Here is a 20,842-nt window from a genome sequence, read left to right as displayed (position 1 = left end):
TTTGTACTTTTTAACTTTAGCAATGTCTGGTCTGTTAGTCGAATATTAGGTAAATTCTCTTTTTTTTATGCCCGTTTTGTCAAATAAAGGTCCTGGGTTCAGCGCCAGGTTCGGGATCTTTCTGTGTGGAGTTTGCATGTTCTCCCCGTGACTGCGTGGCTTCCTACCACCTCCAAAGACATGCACCTGGGGATGGGTTGATTGGCAACACTAAATGGTCCCTAGTGTGTGAATGTCTGCCTATCTCTGTTGGCCCTGCGATGATGTGGCCACTTGTCCAGGGTGTAACCCGCCTTCCGCCCGAGTGCACCTGGGATAGGCTCCAGCACCCCCCGCAACCCGAACGGGACAAGCGGTAGGAAATGGATGGATGAAAACCCAGTTTTTAACGAGAAAATCAAATATGCAATATTTTCCACCTGGGATAGGCTCCAGCACCCCCTGCAACCCCAAACATGACAAGCGGTAGAAAAAGGATGGATAAAAACCGAGTTTTTAACGGGAAAACCATCAAATATGCAATAATTTCCACCCGAGTGCACCTGGGATAGGCTCCAGCACCCCCGGCAACCTCGAACATGACAAGCGGTAGAAAAATGATGGATGAAAACCCAGTTTTTAATGGGAAAACCATCAAATATGCAATAATGTCCACCCGAGTGCACCTGGGATAGGCTCCAGCACCCCCCGCAACCCCGAACGGGATAAGCGGTAGGAAATGGATGGATGAAAACCCAGTTAACGAGAAAATCAAATATTCAATATTTTCCACCTGGGATAGGCTGCAGCGCCCCCCGCAACCTCGAACATGACAAGCGGTAGAAAAAAGGATGGATGAAAACCCAGTTTTTAACGGAAAAACTATCAAATATGCAATATTGTCCACCTGAGTGCACACGGGATAGGCTCCAGCACCCCCCACAACCCGAACTTGACAAGCGGTAGAAAAAGGATGGATGAAAACCCAATTTTTAACGGGAAAACCATCAAATATGCAATATTGTCCACCTGAGTGCACATGGGATAGGCTCCAGCACCCCCACAACCCAAACATGACAAGCAGTAGAGAAATGATGGATGAAAACCCAGTTTTTAACGGAAAAACTATCAAATATGCAATATTTTCCACCTGGGAGAGGCTCCAGACCCCGCTGCAACCCCAAACATGACAAGCGGTAGAAAAAGGATGGATAAAAACCCAGTTTTTAACGGGAAAACCATCAAATATGCAATAATGTCCACCCGAGTGCACCTGGGATAGGCTCCAGCACCCCCCGCAACTTCAAACATGACAAACGGTAGAGAAAGGATGGATGAAAACCCAGTTTTTAACGGGAAAACCATCAAATATGCAATAATGTCCACCCGAGTGCACATGGGATAGGCTCCTGCACCCCCCACAACCCAAACTTGACAAGCGGTAGAGAAAGGATGATGAAAACCCAATTTTTAACGGGAAAACCATCAAATATGCAATATTGTCCACCTGAGTGCACATGGGATAGGCTCCAGCACCCCCCACAACTCGAACATGACAAGTGGTAGGAAAAGGATGGATGAAAACCCAATTTTTAACGGGAAAACCATCAAATATGCAATATTGTCCACCTGAGTGCACCTGGGATAGGCTCCATCACCCCCCACAACCCGAACATGACAAGCAGTAGAGAAAGAATGGATGAAAACCCAATTTTTAAAAAGGGAAAACCATCAAATATGCACTAAAATATGCACTAAAAAAAGTTCTACGTGGAATATTTGTTGTGCAGTAAGCCTTAAATCGGTCAATAATTCATAAAAACATTGATTATAATTCAATATATATATATATATATATATATATATATATTTATAGCAATGACAGTTTTAAAAACAAAAAAATCGCAAAAATTCTTGTCATTAAGTGTTTAAAATGAGTCATACATTGTTTTTGTTTTACTTTCAACCCTTTGAGTTTATGGTTCTCGCCCGGAAAAGGGTGGAGTGCCATCTCCGGGTTGGGGAGGAGACCCTGCCCCAAGTGGAGGAGTCCAAGTACCTGGGAGTCTTGTTCACGAGTGGATGGTGAGATCGACAGGCGGATCGGTGCGGCGTCATCAGTAATGCGGACGCTGTATCGATCCGTTGTGGTGAAGAAGGAGCTGAGCCGGAAGGCAAAGCTCTCAATTTACCGATCGATCTACGTTCCCATCCTCACCTATGGTCATGACCTTTTGGGCGGCCCAAATGAGTTTCGTCCTCTGGGTGGCAGGGCTCTCCCTTAGAGATAGGGTCTGCCATCCAGGGGAGGAGCTTAAAGTAAAGCTGCTCCGCCTCCACATGGAGAGGAGCCACATGAGGTGGTTCGGGCATCTGGTCAGGATGCCACCCGAAACGCCTCCCTGGGGAGGTGTTTAGGAGGCCACGGGGAAGACCTAGGACACGTTGGGAACACTATTTCTCGCAGCTGGCATGAGAACCCATCAGGATCCCCGCTTAGGCTGCTGCCCCCGCGACCCAACCTCAGATAAGTGTAAGAAGATGGCTGGAACACTTCAAACTGTAGATCAATTTCAGATCTAGTCTTTAAGTTATTCATTTTTGTTTTACACAATTTTTTTCTAAACTTTTTTGTTATAGCAAACACACAAATATGCAATATTTCCCGAAAAAGTAATTGGAGTCTTCAATAGGTTAGTGATTCATAACATTGATTTCGATTGATGAGGTGGCGACTTGTCCAGAGTGTACACCGCCTTCCGCTCGAATGCAGCTGAGGTAGACTCCAGCACCCCCCCCCCCGCAATCCCAAATAGGACTAGCGGTATGAAAATGGATGGATTTTGATTCATTATTATTTTGTAAGCATGGCAGCTTTGTGTTATTGGAGTCAACAATGCAAGTTTGTCCCATTATATTTCACCTTTTGATCTTATTTTGTTCCACTTTTTATGGCTTTAAAAAAAAAAAAAAATAACAATAACGACCACCTTGCTTGACTTCCATCCATCCATTTCCTACCGCTTGTCCCATTAGTACTAATTGAAGGCAGCCGTGTTGCATGTTACCTGTTGGAATGCTGCAAGATGCAGTGATCCTCACACGGATTGCCCTTCATATCTAATCAAGAAAATACACAAAATTAATAAAATTATTCGTCTTTCTCATCGTAGTTGGAAAAAAAAGAGAGTGTCATGCTACTAAGGCTAAGCTAAGCTAACGCTAGCATCGTATACTTCCGGTCAGGTTGGATTTCTATTTACCAGCTTTGTACCATCGTGTGTAGTAACGATCGATCACTGAAGGCGCGGTCACGTCTGCATCTTTCTGCCCTTTGTCGTCCATTAATAGTGCAACTAGAACAGAGTGAAAACTGCCGGCGTTCAATTGGAAGCACGGTACTTCTTCTTCTTCTTCTTTTGTTTTTATGGCGGTTGGCAAGCAACCTTCTGGTGTGCATTACCGCCACCTACTGTAATGGAGTGTGGACCGAGGTGGATCCCTACTCTATATTCTTTTACTTAACCCAGTGTTTTTTAAATATGTGTATATTGCTTTATATCCTATGTTTTCTGAATGCAATCCTAATATATCTCCCACTTCTAACCTAATATTTTCTTTTGCTAACTTATTTTCCAGTATTTCTCTTTCTCTATTATATTTCCTACATTGTATTAAGACATGGTCAACATTTTCTATCTGGTGGCAAAAATCACACAGCCCTGTAGTATGTTTGCCTATCAATTTTAGTGAACTATTTAGATATGTATGCCCTAATCTCATTCTAGTCATAATGTCTTCTTCCTTCCTATTTCTACCCCCTCCTCTCATTACACCTACTTTCCTCTGGACTTTGTAAAACTCTCTACCTTTTGTTTCCTTATTCCAATTATCCTGCCACTTTTTATTGTGTTCTATCTTAATTATGCTCTTCACTTCTTCTTTACTGTGCTTCATCTCCATGTTTACTTCTGTTTTAGTGGTTGCTTGTTTTGCGTATCTATCAGCTAACTCATTTCCCTCAACTCCTACATGAGCAGGAACCCAGAGAAATGTTACCACACCTCCCGCTTTATTTATTCTGTAGATTGCCTGAACTATTTCATAAACTATATCTAGTCTTGTTTCTGATGTTATGTTTTTTATGCTCGTCAATGCACTGCTGGAGTCCGAGCACACGACTACTTTCCTAGCTTTGTTTTCCTCTATCCAGTTAACTGCCATATAAATTGCTACCAATTCCCCCGTAAAAACAGATAGTTTATCACTAATTCTTTTATTCAACACTATATTTCTCTGTGGGATAACTGCAGCAGCTCCTACTTTACTATTTATAGTTTTTGATGCATCTGTGTATATCATAATATTATCAAAAAACATTTCCTCAATCCGTTGTTCTATTTGGTAACTATTTAAATGTCTATTCTTCAGTAACTGCATGTCTACCTTTGGGTTTTCATACATCCACGGTGGTATTGCAGGAATTGGTACTGTAGGGCTCACTTTAATATCGTCAATTTGTGTTTTTTTACATATATCTCCTATTATCCACCCAAAACTATTCATTTTTTTCTTCCCTTTTTCTTGGCAATTTGTTAGCACTTGACGGGTTGGATGTCCTTGCTTGGATCCTTTTAAGTTTGCCCAATAAACTGCTGAGAGTTGATCTCTCCTCATGTCCAAAGGTTTTTCATTCATTTCTACTTGTAATGCTGCCACTGGAGTAGATTTAGTAGCTCCACAACATAATCTTAACGCCTGCGACTGGATCCGGTCTATTTTCTCAAGTAGAGTTTTTGAAGCAGATCGATAAATAATGCATCCGTAGTCGATAACAGACCGAATTAAAGTGATATATATTGTTTTCAATGTTAACCTATCAGCCCCCCAATCTTTACCCCTCAAAGCCCTCATTATATTTAACACCTTTTTACTTTTCTCCATTATCTTGCTGATGTGGGTTGACCAGTTAATATTTTTATCAAACCATATTCCTAAATATTTAAAAACTTGTACCTCTTCTATGTTTTCTCCATAGAGTTTTATTTGGAGCTTGTTTTGTATTTTCCTCTTCGTAAAATGTATGACTTTTGTCTTTCCAACAGAGAATCTTAAACCCCAAGCCGTCCCCCAGTCTTGAACATTATTTACCGCTTTTTGAATCTTCTTTTCTATATAATTTGTATTTCTACCTCTCTTCCACATCACTCCATCATCAGCAAACAATGCCACCTCCACTAACCCTTCCACTTCACTAAAAACTTCATTTATCATGATGGAAAATAGTACTGGACTTATTATACTCCCTTGTGGGGTCCCATTTTCCACTTTGTATTCTCTACTATATTCATTTTCTATCTTTACTAATAATGTTCTACTTGTTAAAAAGTCTTTTATCCATCTGTACATTCTTCCTCTAATCCCAATCCTATTTAGTTTCATCAGCAACCCCTGTTTCCACAACATATCATACGCTTTCTCTATGTCAAAAAATACCGCAATTATACTTTCTTTATTTATTTGTCCCTTTCTAATTTCCTCTTCCAGCTGCACTGCTGGGTCATTTGTGCTTCTTGCTTTGCGAAAACCACTTTGGTAGTTTTTTATAATTTCTTTTGACTCTAAATAATATATTAATCTTTCATTAATCATTTTTTCCATTACTTTGCCCAAATTTGAGGTCAATGCAATCGGCCTATAATTTCCTGCCTCTTCCGGATCTTTCCCTGGCTTGCATATTGGAATTATTACAGCTGTTTTCCACTCATCTGGTAATTTTCCTTCTTCATATATCCTATTATATAATTTCAAGACCACTTCTTTGCCGATGCTACCTAAATTTTTGATCATTTGATAACTCACCAGGTCTTTCCCTGCCGTCGTATTTTTAACTTTTTTTAAAATTCGAACCATTTCATCCAAAGAAAATGTCATATCCACAGTGTTGATAAAACTATTATCGTTGTCTTCCTTCATTTCCTCAATATTTACACTAATTGTTTCTTCTCTCTTTTGTTTTTCTACATTTTTCAAATTATCATTACTGTGCACTTTAACAAAGGTTTTTGCTAAAAGTTCTGCTTTTTCTTTATTTCCTACCACACTCCGCATTCCATCTTTCATCACATGATTTTTATGTTCTTTTCTGAGCCCTGACATTCTCTTGATCATTCCCCACACCTGGCTTAAAGGAGTAGTTCTATTTAGTGTTTCACAAAAAGTTCTCCAATGGTGTTTTCTTGTTTTTTTAATAACATACCTTACTCTAGCTTGATGCCTTTTATACTGGATCATGTCTTGGAAATTATGTGTTCTTCTCAATATTCTAAATGCTCTATTCCGTTCTTGTATTGCATCTGTGCACTCTTGTGTCCACCACGGCACTATCTTCCTTCTTCTCCCTATACTATTCCTTGGTATGCTCTGTTCGGCTGCTTCTATTATGCACTTTGTAATATCTGTATTTAATTGTTCAATATCTTGATTTATATCTACTTCCTTTAAAGTTATGTCGGTAATTTCCCTAAATTTCTCCCAGTCACCATGATTATACTTCCATCTTCCTTCTATCCTAGTGCTTTCTGTCCTATGATTTATGTTTATGTGAATGACGATTGGATAGTGATCACTTCCCATTGTGCTGTATTTATTTACTTCCCACTCCACCTTTCCTGCTAACCCTTGTGACACTAGTGTTAAATCTATTGCTGTTTCTTTACCCGTGACGACATCTAACCTTGTTCCCGACCCATCATTCACACACACCAGTTCTTTTTCCTCCAAAAGTGCTTCCAATGTATCCCCATTCCAGTCATCCCTTTCACCCCACATTGTGCTATGTGCATTAAAGTCACCACACCAAATAATATTGCCACTCCAGTGCTCCATTATTGTTTCTAGTTGGTGAATTTCTAATTTCTTGCATGGGTTATAGAAGTTTAGTACTTTGTATCTTTCTTTATTATTCCATACTTCTACTCCTACTATCTCTAGTTCTTGTTTTACTTTTAATATTGAATAATGCATATCTTCCTTAATAAATATGGCACATCCTCCTCCTTGCCCATCATTCCTATCTTTACGTATCGTTATATATCCTTTTATTATAAAGTTTAATTTTGGCTTCAGCCATGTTTCTTGAATACATATTATATGTGGTTTATTTTTCATATTATTAATATATCCCTTTAATTCCTGTCCGTTTGCTATCAGACTTCTGGCATTCCACTGAACAATTAACATGGCGTTGGATTGTGGTAACATGACTCGGTCTCGTCTACTCTCTGTAGCTCACCTTGCACCTGTTCCCAGGATAATTCTTTTAAATTTAAAAACTTTGCTGCTGCTTTGACAATTATTTTGATTTTCTCAGTCTTGTTTCTAGCCTGTTCTGTACAATTTATTACATAAGCCAGGAATACAACTAGTTTATCCATGGAAATTCCTGTATTTGCTGCCTCTTGTTTTTTATTTCTTGAACTATTTTCACTTCTGTCCTGTTCTGCACTTTCTTGATTTCTTATTTTAACTGCCTCTGCATAAGTAATATTTCGTTCAACTCTGATTTGCTGTACTTCTGTTGCCTGTTTTCTTATGATGCAGCCCCCATACGCTGCTGTGTGATTCCCGCCACAATTACAACACTTGACCTGTTCATTTTCTCCACATTGTCCATATTCATGCTCCCCTCCACACCTTCCACATCTCATTTTAGCATGACACACACTAGCTATGTGCCCATAGCGTTGGCACTTGAAACAACGTACTGGGGGTGGCACGTAAGCTCTAACATAGAAGCTTAGATACCCAATCATGATTCTCTCTGGTAGGACCTCCTCTGCAAATTGCACTAGCACAGATTCGCTCTCAGTCTTTTCACCGTTCCTAAATGCCATCAATCTTTTCATCGTAGTGACAGTTCCTCCTTTTATTTCTCTTTTCAGATCATCTAAATTTTCTCCTCTTGGGATTCCTGTCACGACTCCTCTTGCCCCCTTCCGTTCTCCCACTTCGATTTTTTCCTTTATTATTTTGTTGCACAGTTTTTGCAATCGCATTGCTTTGTTCTTTTGCTCTCCATTTTTGCATTTAATCAACAGCCGTCCGTCCCTGAGCACCTTCGCTATCTCCACCTCTCCAATGTCCTTCTTTAATCCCTTAACCAGAGTCATCAAACTAATGTCATTCATATCTTGGTTTGACTTAAATGTATAAATGATCTTATATTCATCCATCATAACCCTTTTCCTCTTATCAACCTCTTCATCGTCTTCATGCACTCTTTTAGTACTCGCCTTTCCTTCACTCCCTCCTCTCCCCTTCTTTCCTCTCTCCACTCTAGTCCTATCCATTTCCATACTATCCTCATACATCCCGTCACTATCCCCTTCCATCTCGATCCAGTCACAAAACAGCTTATGCTCAACCGCCAAAACAGATTTAGATACTCTCGCCGCCGCCAAATTCACTCCAAATGTTTGGTAGTTCCGCGTCTCTCCTCGTCTCCCAAGCACGGTACTTCTTTTTCTTGCCGGTATATAAACAGTGTAACACAGGATATGTCCGCCCTTGACAGGAAGTGGGATGAAACGGGCGTACAGAAAACGGGTTCCGGTTCCACGTAAATTGAACAATTAGCAATCATACAAGACGGTAACACGTTTGGTAAGTCGTTTTAGTAAGTAGTTAACATGGTTAAGGGTTGTATTTGTTTGACTCAGCAAACCAACTACAGCTTACTGGAAATGTATCGTCGAAAAGTTGTCTTTGTCGTCCCGCCAGAGGCTGAACAGGTAAGTACGTTTTTTTTTTAATCCACTTAAAAGTCTACTGAAATGAGATGTTCTTATTTAAACGGGGATAGCAGGCCCGTTCTATGGGTCATACTTGATCATTTCCCGATATTGCCATATTTTTGCTGAAAGGATTTTGTAGAGAACATCGACGATAAAGTTCGCAACTTTTGGTGGCTAATAAAAAAAGCCTTGCCTGTACCGGAAGGAGCAGACGATGTGCGCGTGACGTCACGGGTTGTGGAGCTCCTCACATCTGAACATTGTTTACAATCATGGCCACCAGCAGCGAGAGCGATTCCGACCGAGAAAGCCATAATTACCCCATAATTTGAGCGAGGATGAAAGATTCGTGGATGAGGAAATTTAGAGTGAAGGACTAGGGAAAAAAAGGCGATTGCAGTGGGAGCGAAACAGATGTTATTAGACACATTTACTAGGATAATTCTGGAAAATCCCTTATCTGCCTATTGTGTTGCTAGTGTTTTAGTGAGATTGAATAGTAACTGAAAGTCGGAGGGGTGTGGCCACGGGTGTGTTGAGCCAGTGTCTCTGAGGGAAACCACGCAGCTGCAGCAGGACGCAAGCTCCGCTGATGTCTCCGGTAAGAGCCGATTTATTACCACCATTTTCTCATTGAAAACTGCCGGTTGTTATGTGGTCGGGATCCATGTTTGCTTGACCGCTCTGATCCATAGTAAAGCTTCACCTTCGGGAATTTTAAACAAGGAAACACAGGCTGTGTATGTGTGGCTAAAGGCTTTCTACTTTGACTTCTCCTTTATTAATTGAACAAATTGCAAAAGATTCAGCCACACAGATGTCCAGAATACTGTGTAATTATGCGATTGAAGCAGACGACTTATAAGCTTGGGTCGGGCTGGAAAATAATGTCCGCTACAACTGGTGACGTCAAACGCACGCGTCGTCATACCGCAACGTTTTCAACAGGATACTTCGCGGGAAATTTTAAAATTGTAATTTAGTAAACTAAAGCGGCCGTATTGGCATGTGTTGCAATGTTAATATTTCATCATTGATATATAAACTATCAGACTGCGTGGTCGCTAGTAGTGGCTTTCAGTAGGCCTTTAACTTGTAACTAATATTTAAATTTCCATGCACAATTGTAATGCAACATTACAAAGTCATCGGGAAAGCTGTTAACTTCCTATCTTTGTTTATAGAAATTGCTGAGTCATGAACACAAACGTCGCCCTCTTCTGACGTCATCATGGCGCCAACACTCAGGTACGACACTCATAGACATTGATTGATCGATTGAAACTTTTATTATTAGATTGCACAGTACACTACATATTCTGTACAATTGACCACTAAATGGTAACACCCCAATAAGTTTTTCAACCTGTTTAAGTCGGTTTCCACGTTAATCAATTCATGGGTAAGTAGACGCAGCATTGGGCAATTGGCTACTGTGATGCGAGAAATTGGGCCGCCATCTTGAAGTGGTGATGAGGATAATATTGATACTGTTGTTGATAATATTCATTTTTGTTTCACTACTTTTGGTTTGTTCTGTGTCGTGTTTGAGTCTTCTCTCAATTGCTCTGTTTATTGCAGTTCTGAGTGTTGCTGGGTCAGGTTTGGTTTTGGAATTGGATTGCATTGTTATGGTATTGCTGTGTAGTGGTTTGTTGGATTGATAAAAGAAATTAAAAATAATAATAAAACAAATCGATTTAAAAAAAAAAGGGAATCGATTCTGAATTGCACAACGTATTCGATTTGAATCGATTTTTTCCCACACCCCTAGTGGTTACCATGCTAAGTTTTGCAGATTATAACTATTGATTCGCAAAAAATATTTTTGGACCAATTAGGCATAAATTCCCACAGCACACCAGACAATATCTCTCGGCACACTAGTGTGACGCGGCACAGTGGTTGACAAACACTGATCTAATGTATTCATACATTGTTTAAATAGGATATACACATGTGAATATATAACCTAATCATATTGTTTCTTGAACTTAAAAATAGTTGACCGTTTTTTTCCCCCTTTCTCTGGGTTTATATTCCCAGTTTTGATCTCAGACGTCTGGTCATTTACAGCATATAAGAATATTCTATTACTGTTACGCAAACTATGAATAATAAAACATGCCAAAACATGTTCTTTTATCATAGCTACACATATGACAAAAAACGTGTGAAAATGAGTGGTATTCAGTGAGGTAAGATGAATTAAATGCGCTGAGAGTTCATTGCTCCTGCCAAATAAATTACACTGAGTGGAGCGGATCACCACTCCAAGATGGCGGCCCCGCGTCTCGTCAGCGCCAATAGGCAGTAGCGCTCCATGCTGCGTACCCTTATAAGATGTCTGATGACATCGAATAGCTAGTCAACCAATACTCAAACTTTTTATTAGGGCCCGAATGTCCCTTTGGGACAGAGGACCCTATTGTATTTCTAAGGTTTTATTTTTATTATACCTCTGCCTCTTTGAGCTGTAATTTGACCCCCTTAACATGCTTCAAAACTCACCACATTTTACACACACATCAGGACTGGCAAAATTTGCCACCTAATAAAAAACCAACCCCCTAAACTCAAAATTGCACTCTAGCGCCCCGTAGGAATAAAACCCAGACAAAACTGCTCTTAGGAAGAAAACATAGACAAAACTGCTTGTAACTTCCGGGAGGAATGTTGTAGAGACATGAAACAGAAACCTCTATGTAGGTCTCACTTAGACCTACATTTCACTTATTTACATCCTTCAGCAAAAATCAACAGGCAGTTGGCAATTACCCCTTCAAAACAAAAGTTTTGTAAAAACCCGTCACCTTTTTTCAAACATTATCTCCTCTGAGCGCGTTTGTTGTGTCGGCTTCAAACTCGCACAGAAGAGAGAGTGAACCCTTCTGATTAAAAAAAGTGAAAATAGTTATAATAACTGCTCCGGTTTGGATTTTACGAGCCTTCAAAGAACTGCTGGGCTGCTGTTGCTGCGCTTCTGGCGTCTCAAGATGGCCGCTTAAAAGCAGGAAGCACAAGCGTGCGGGTAAAGATATGTTGACTGGGTGAAAGAAGGAGGCACCAGTTTGACTCCAGGATACAGAGAAGGTAGGTAATGTGCAGGTAAAGATATGTTGTCTTGGTGATGGCAGGAAGCACCACGTGTATGGGTGACAGAAAGAAGCACCAGTGTGACCCCAGGATGCAGGGAAGGTAGGTAACGTGCAGGTAAAGATATGTTGAATGGGTAAAGGCAGGAAACACCAGCAAAAGTCGGTCCCGTCCATCGCTGCTTGTAGCTTCAATTTTATTTTAGTTTTTTATCCACATAAAACAATGAATTATTTTACAAAACCTGAATAACATCACCAAAACAGACAAATTATACAAATAAGATCAGAAATAGATAAAAAAAAAAAACATGGTTATTCTTTTTTTCCAATTATTTATTATTAAAAGATTTAGGTTTTTAAATATTTGAAATACTACCTCCATGAGTTTGGTTGATGATACAATAATTGCTATTTTCTTATCTATTGTTTTACAAATTTTTGTAGTACCTCACGTTGTCCACTAGATGTCAGCGAAAAACAAACAATTCCAAGTATGACTTTATAGTAGCTGTTAAAAATTGCAAGTTACTCATAAAATAACCATTTTATGAGTGTCAAATCGTTTTAATCATAAGTGTAAAGTGCAGGAAGCATGCCTGAGGGTGACTGGATGGGTACAAGGCAGTTTTGGTAATAATGACTTCATCTTTAGTCCCCGCAATTAAAGGAAAGAAAGAGAGTGAGGGCAAAATTACTTTTCCGTGTATCGGCCTGTCTGCTCGCCACCGCAGGGACGGAAAGTTTTGCTGTCAAGAGCAATCGCGTTGACTTTTTCCATGACTCCGAGGAAGGCTGGAAGATGAAAGAGTAGCACCAAAGGGAGAGACTTGCATCAGCTTTAGAAAAATCGCCTTTTTACCACCCTGTATTTTAATCCAAATACTGTATGTGTCAATTGGGGTCAATACACTGATGCACACAGACAACAAAAGCAGAAATCATACGTTAGCTAGCAACTTGGCTCTCAATATTTAGCCTAACACAGCCAGTTAGTCCAACAAAAGTCAACTACCGTATTTTCTTGAATTGCCGCCGGGGCGCTAATTAATTTAAAACCTCTTCTCACTCCGGCGCTTACCAAAGGCATGCGGTAAATTTAGGCCTGCGCTTAAAAAATTGAGTGTGATGTAAGGATACCATCATGAAAAGCACATTTGATAAAATGTTTTATTAGGGTCTTACCTTTACTATAAATGAAGTCCATGCGCAGCTCCTTCTGATCAAAAGCATTGATAACTTGTTTATAGAAGTCTTTCTTCAGTTTTAAAAGTCTCTCTGTCTCGATGGAGATCTTTCTTTATTACCTCCTGCTTTGATTGAAAGTCCAGTTTAGAAAACTGTTTTATTTCAGATATGTTATCCTCCATGTTAAAAGTGCAAGTGAGAGGAAAAAATAAATAATCGCTGCTCTTCTGCAGCCGAGTAGTCGCAAGAAGGATCACTAGCGCCCTCTACCACCAGGAGGCGGTAGTCATTTAATGACTCATATTTGACACACGCAGCTATGGTATATTAATAAAACATAGCTGCTTACTGTTCTTTTTAGCATATTCAATAGCTTGGACCATAAATCCTACTGAATAGCTCTTAATCTTCTTTCCTATATGCGATTTAAAATTATTCAAATCAGCCTCCTCCATTTTGAAAATGATGACAGGTGAAGTGTCACTCGTGACGTGACGAGTTTGACCCGACGGAACTTCTAGGCATATGCTAATTATTTTTTGACACGAGTTTGACCCGGCGGAAATTCTAGACATGCGGTAACAAAAATAATATTTAGCGAAACGAGTTTGACCCGGCGTTAATCCTGAGCCGGCGGTAATGCTAAGCATGCGCTAATTATTTTGCGAAACGAGTTTGACCCGGCAGTAATTCTAGGCAGGCGCATACTATATACCCGGCGGCAATTCAAGGAGATACGGTAAACAGAGGCGTTTGTCCATGGAAGACGGGGAAGGGATTTGGAGCTTCTTCGCTGCACTGTCCTCCGGGGGAGTCTAGTAGTACCGCCCTTGGCAAGCTGTTCAAGTGGGAAAACGAAATCCAGATTAGAATATTTGTTCGAGCAAGCAAAAAAAAATTCAAACGTTTCACTTTAATTGTCCACTTGAGGTCCTCAAATTGATCATACGTTTTCATTGCAAAGCAGACAGCATCTCCAAGATGTTTTCCAGTTTGGGATTCAGTCCAGAAACCACAGAAGTCTGAGTGCCTACAACTCTTAATTTATCTGTGGTAGCTTTGGAGTGCTTTGAACGGCTGCTAGCATGTCTTTCTCGTGCTTACCGACCTCGAAGCTATTTTATTTGGTACATGGTGAAATGATAAGTGTGACCAGTAGATGGCAGTCACACATAAAGAGATACGTGTAGACTGCAACATGACTAATGAAAACAACGCCCAAATGTAATATGTTCTATTGGGAATATAGAAAATTACACACGGTGCTCAGAAATCTATCAAAATGTTTTAGCAGGACTTTGGTAAGCTATGAAGCCGCACCGCTTGATGAATTGTACTGTGCTTCAACATAGGAGTATTATTATGCTGTGTGTATTAGGTAAGACATTATCTGGCGTTTGGTTTTGCAATACTATGCAAAAGGAACTTTTCTTTCCTCCTGGTACCTGCTGATCTGTATTTGGGATCTGCATAAGTCCTGAAAATTTGCGCACGTCTGACACCGTAGTCAATATGCCTTTTACTCTATATTCTTGTTATGGGACATCCATCCTCTGCTGTTGCCATTTCTAATATAAAGTAGTGTAAAGTTCTTACTTGTATCTGTCAGTAAACTTGCAATGAAAGTGCTAAAACATACCGGTGTAGTGACTTTACATTATTCACCCAAGGAATTTTAGTTATTAGAGAGTTCCGGTCGGATATTTTTTCACGTGACACATTTCGGGTGTTGTTGCACTAAATGCTGCTCCATTATTGATTGAAGTAAAGTCTGAATGTCATTAAAACAGTTAGCTCCATCTTTTAAAACTTCTTCCACTCCCGTCCTTGCACGCTACACCGCTACAACAAAGAGGATGGGGAAAAGACGCTGTAAAAGGTGAGACCGCCCACAAAACGGTGCATCCTAAGGAGACTGTCAGAAAGCGGCTTAAAACATTATCTCTGCCAGTGTTTCTCAACTATTTTTGAGCCAAGGCACATTTTTTGCGTTGAAAAAATCCGGCGGCACACTACCCGCAGAAATCATTAAAAAAACGAATCTCAATTGACAGTAAAGTCGTTGTCGCAATCGTTGGATATGACTTTAAAGCAGAACCAAGCATGCATCAATATCAGTCTTGTTCCACATCACACCCTGACTTGTTTTGAGTTTTTTTTTTACTGTTTTCCTATGTGTAGTGTTTTAGTTCTTGTCTTGCGCTCCTGTTTTGGTGGCTTTTTCTCTTTTTTTGGTATTTTCCTGTAGCAGTTTCATGTCTTGCTTTTTGAGCGATATTTCCCGCATCTACTTTGTTTTAGCAATCAAGAATATTTAAGATGTTTTTATCCTTCTTTGGAGACATTGTTGAATGCCATGTCATGTTCGGATGTACATTGTGGACGCCGTCTTTGCTCCACAGTAAGTCTTTGCTGTCGTCCGGCATTCTGTTTTTGTTTACTTTGTAGCCAGTTCAGTCTTATTTTCGTTCTTAGACTTAGACTTCCTTTTTATTGTCATTCAAATTAGAACTTTACAGCACAGATAAGAACAACATTTCATTACATAAGCTCATGGTAGTGCAGGATAAAAAAGCAATAAAGTGCTTGTATAATTAAGTAAATATATACAAGTATACATATAATAAATAAATATCTATATATATATAAATGAATAAATTACTGTACAGATAAATATATTGCACTTTTTCACATGCGTCCACGTTTATGGATGTATGTTATATTGTCTTTTTTTATTCCAGCGAGTTAATCTATTTTGGGGGGAATTGAGGGGATAATTTAATTATGATGCGTTCAAGAGTCTTACGGCCTGAGGGAAGAAGCTGTTACAGAACCTGGAGGTTCTGCATCGGAGACTGCAGAACCTCTTTCTAGAGTCCAGCAGTGAAAACAGTCCTTGGTGGGGGCGGGAGGAGTCTTTGCAGATTTTCTGAGCCCTGGTCAGGCAGCGGCTTTTTGCGATCTCCTGGATAGGAAGAAGTAGAGTCCTGATGATCTTTTCCGCCGTCCTCACCACTCTCTGGAGAGACTTCTGCATAACCTTCCCTAAGCTTTAATGCCTTTTCTTAGCGGCGCTCACCTTTTTGTTTATTTTTGGTTTAAACATCAGACACCCTTTTACCTGCATGCTGCCTACCGCTGTTTCCGACAACTACAAAGCAATTAGCTACCTGCTGCCACCTACTGACATGGAAGAGTATTACACGGTTACTCTGCCGAGCTCTAGACAGCACCGACACTGAACAAAAACACATTTGCAGACTATAATTACTGGAATTCACTTTTTTTCCCCGCCAAAAGTCCTCAAGTCCCTAGTTTTACAGCTTGGGAACATGTCTGTTCCTTTTTGGACTTGGAAAAGGTACAAACAGACACGAGGAGGAGCCTATATAAGAACTCATGTTAGTATAGATCAGGGGTCACCAACACGGGGCCCGCGGGCACCAGGTCGCCCGTAAGGACCAGATGAGTCGCCCGCTGGCCTGTTCTAAAAATAGCTCAAATAGCAGCACTTACCAGTGAGCTGCCTCTATTTTTTAAAATGTTATGTATTTACTAGCAAGCTGGTCTCGCTTTGCTTGACATTTTTAATTCTAAGAGAGACAAAACTCAAATAGAATTTGAAAATCCAAAAAAATATTTTAAAGACTTGGTCTTCACTTGTTTAAATAAATTCATTTATTTTTTTACTTTGCTTCTTTTAACTTTCAGAAAGACAATTTTAAAGGAAAAATACAACCTTTTAAAATGATTTTAGGATTTTTAAACACATATACCTTTTTACCTTTTAAGTTCCTTCCTCTTCTTTCCGGACAATTTAAATCAATGTTCAAGTAATTTTTTTTTATTTTCTATTGTAAAGAATAATAAATACATTTCAATTTAATTCTTCATTTTAGATTCAGTTTTTTCGACAAAGAATATTTGAAATATTTCTTTAAACTTATGATTAAAATTAAAAAATATATATTCTTGGCAACACTAAATTGGCCCTAGTGTGTGATTGTGTGAATGTTGTCTGTCTATTTGTGTTGGCCCTGCAATGAGGTGGCGACTTGTCCAGGGTGTACGCCGCCTTCCGCCCGATTGTAGCTGAGATAGGCGCCAGCGACCCCAAAAGGGAATAAGCGGTGGAAAATGGATGGATGGATGGATATTCTGGCAAATCTAGAAAATCTGTAAAATCAAATTTAAATCTTTTTTGAAAGTCTTTTGAATTTATTTTAACATTTTTGTTCTGGAACATCCAGAAGAAATAATGTTTTGTCTTTGTTAGAAATATAGCTTGGTCCAATTTGTTATCTATTCTAACAAAGTGCAGATTGGATTTTAACGTATTTAAAACATGTTATCCAAATTCAAAAATTAATCTTAATCAGGAAAAATGACTAATGATGTTCCAAAATTTTTTTTTTTAATTTTTTTCAAAAAAATTCGAATGAGCTACATTTTGTCTTCTTTTTTTCTGTTGAATTTTAAAGACTCGAAATTGAAGATAAACTATTTTTCAAAATTAAATTTTCATTTTTTTTCTTTTTCCTCTTTTAAACCGTTTGATGAAGTTTTTTTCATCATTTATTCCAGGGGTCGGGAACCTTTTTGGCTGAGAGAGCCATGAAAGCCAAATATTTCAAAATGTATTTCCGTGAGAGCCATATAGTATTTTTTAACACTAAATACAACTAAATGCGTGCATTTTTAAGTAAGATCAACATATTTAGAGTATAATAAGTCTCTTGTTCTTTTAAATAACATTGTTATTCTAAAGTTAACCAATAATAAATATTATACTTCTTACCATTCATGCGACGTTTTGGACAGGTGCGATAATCAGATGGTTGGATTAAAATGCATGAGAATGTTTTATAATTTGAACTTTATTTTTAACACTGTGATTACCAGCAGAATTATTCATTACATATCGTGTTAAGCAATGTCAGCTAACATTTATCTGAGAGCCAGATGCAGTCATCAAAAGACCCGCATCTGGCTCTAGAGCCATAGGTTACCTACCCCTGATTTATTCTCTACAAAAAACCTTCCGTAATTGGAAAAAAATGTACGACGGAATGACAGACAGAAATACCCTTTTTTTTTATACATATAAATTTTTGTATTTAAGGTAAATTGAGCAAATTGGCTATTTCTGGCAATTTATTGAAGTGTGTATCAAACTGGTAGCCCTTGGCATTAATCAGTACCCAAGAAGTAGCTCTTGCTTTCAAAAAGGTTGGTGACCCCTGGTATAGATTGTTCCTTGTGGAAAGCACGTAGACCTTAAGAGCTTCCCTGTTATCGCTTTGTGTGTGTGTGTGTGTGTGTTGTCAGTCTGTGTACATTCCCTGCATTTTACTACTTATTGTTGGAACGCTGCACTGACTCCCTAAGGGTCTCCACGTCAGGGGGTTCACTGGCGGGCCATCGGGTTTGGAGTGTCTGCAGCTGCATAAGCTACTGCATGCTACTGCACGCACACACACACACACACACGTACACGCACACACACACACTGCTTCTTTGGCACGCTCCCCTCCATTTGGAGCTTATCCAGATGTTTGTCTCTGCAGTTTAGCTTGTCATAATCCAAAAGAGTCCTGTAAGTACACAAGACATATTTCTACTCACTCGGAGGTCCTGACTCTCGGAGGTTCTGGCCAATCAGAGGCCTGAAGAAAGCGATTTCATGGAGAAGACACAACACAGGCATTCCAGTGTTGGCGATATCCCTCAATTATTTTTTTTTTAGCCAATGTGGTATTTTTTTTTTTAGATTTCGGTATAAAACTGCTAACTCGTCCGCTGGCTGGCTGCTTGGAGTCCAAGCCAGCTTACCAAATGTATGTCATTATTCTGTCCTAACGAGGGGTGCAACGATTTGTCGTGATGTCATGACTATTCGACAATAGTTGTGACGTCATCACTCGTGTTTTTCCGAGCCGCCACTCACATGTAAACATGTTAAGTGATAACATTTCCTATTATTTTTGTTAAAGAACATGAATACCTTTGCTCATTTTGCAAAGTGACCCTTGTTTTTAGAAGAGAAAGTACTTTATTGATCTCAGGGGGAAATTCAGCACTACAGTTCGCTCACAATAGACAATAAACACTTGGGTATTTTTTTTTACATGTGAATAATATAAATACAGTCTATTATACAGCATTATTCACATGAGAATAACATAGATACAGTCTAGTATACAGCATTATTCACATGTGAATAACATAAATACAGTCTATTATACAGCATTATTCACATGTGAATAACATACAGTATTATACAGCATTATTCACATGTGAATAACATAAATACAGTCTTATACAGCATTATGTACATGTGAATAACACAAGTACAGTCGATTACACATCATTATTCACATGTGAATAACATAGATACAGTCTAGTATACAGCATTATTCACATGTGAATAACATAAATAGTCTATTATGCAGCATTATTCACATGTGAATAACATAAATACAGTCTAGTATACAGCATTATTCACATGTGAATAACATAAATACAGTCTATTATACAGCATTATTCACATGTGAATAACATACAGTATTATACAGCATTATTCACATGTGAATAACATAAATACAGTCTTATACAGCATTATGTACATGTGAATAACACAAGTACAGTCGATTACACATCATTATTCACATGTGAATAACATAGATACAGTCTAGTATACAGCATTATTCACATGTGAATAACATAAATAGTCTATTATGCAGCATTATTCACATGTGAATAACATAAATACAGTCTTTTATACAGCATTATGTACATGTGAATAACACAAGTACAGTCTATTACACATTATTCACATGTGAATAACATAGATACAGTCTAGGATACAGCATTATTCACATGTGAATAACATAGATACAGTCTAGTATACAGCATTATTCACATGTGAATAACATAAATACAGTCTATTATGCAGCATTATTCACATGTGAATAACATAAATACAGTCTATTATACAGCATTATTCACATGTGAATAACAAGTACAGTCTATTATACAGCATTATTCACATGTGAATAACATAGATACAGTCTAGTATACAGCATTATTCACATGAGAATAACATAGATACAGTCTAGTATACAGCATTATTCACATGAGAATAACATAGATACAGTCTAGTATACAGCATTATTCACATGAGAATAACATAAATACAGTCTAGTATACAGCATTATTCACATGAGAATAACATAGATACAGTCTATTATACAGCATCATTCACATGTGAATAACATAAATACAGTCTATTATGCAGCATTATTCACATGTGAATAACATAAATACAGTCTATTATACAGCATTATTCATATGTGAATAACATAAATACAGTCTATTATACAGCATTATTCACATGTGAATAACATAAGTACAGTCTATTATACAGCATTATTCACATGTGAATAACATAAGTACAGTCTAGTATACAGCATTATTCACATGAGAATAACATAGATACAGTCTATTATGCAGCATTATTCACATGTGAATAACATAAATACAGTCTAGTATACAGCATTATTCACATGTGAATAACATAAATACAGTCTTTTATACAGCATTATTCACATGTGAATAACATAAATAGTCTTTTATACAGCATTATTCACATGTGAATAACATAAATACAGTCTATTATGCAGCATTATTCACATGTGAATAACATAAATACAGTCTATTATACAGCATTATTCACATGTGAATAACATAAATACAGTCTTTTATGCAGCATTATTCACATGTGAA

General features: G+C 38.5%; 1 protein-coding gene across 2 annotated transcripts in view; it reads right to left on the bottom strand.

The window, feature by feature from the left end:
- The window catches only part of abitram (actin binding transcription modulator), a 16,907-nt gene extending 8,318 nt beyond the window's left edge, over positions 1-8,589 (bottom strand). The window contains exons 1-3 of one of the 2 annotated variants that reach the window (XM_061896992.1): positions 8,503-8,589; positions 3,243-3,386; positions 3,048-3,099 (exon numbers count right to left, since the gene is read on the bottom strand). In XM_061896992.1, coding sequence (XP_061752976.1) covers positions 3,048-3,099; positions 3,243-3,324 — 134 coding nt within the window. In that variant the 5' untranslated portion in view covers positions 3,325-3,386; positions 8,503-8,589. Of the gene's footprint in view, positions 1-3,047; positions 3,100-3,242; positions 3,392-8,502 lie in introns of those variants that run through there. The other variant, XM_061896993.1, reaches the window with a different exon arrangement.
- Between the last annotated feature and the right edge of the window lie 12,253 nt (positions 8,590-20,842).

The sequence above is a fragment of the Nerophis ophidion genome, linkage group LG04 (genome assembly GCF_033978795.1).
Source record: "Nerophis ophidion isolate RoL-2023_Sa linkage group LG04, RoL_Noph_v1.0, whole genome shotgun sequence".
Classification (NCBI taxonomy): domain Eukaryota; kingdom Metazoa; phylum Chordata; class Actinopteri; order Syngnathiformes; family Syngnathidae; genus Nerophis; species Nerophis ophidion.
Note: the sequence above shows the minus strand (reverse complement) of the source record. Positions and strands in the feature narration are given on the sequence as shown.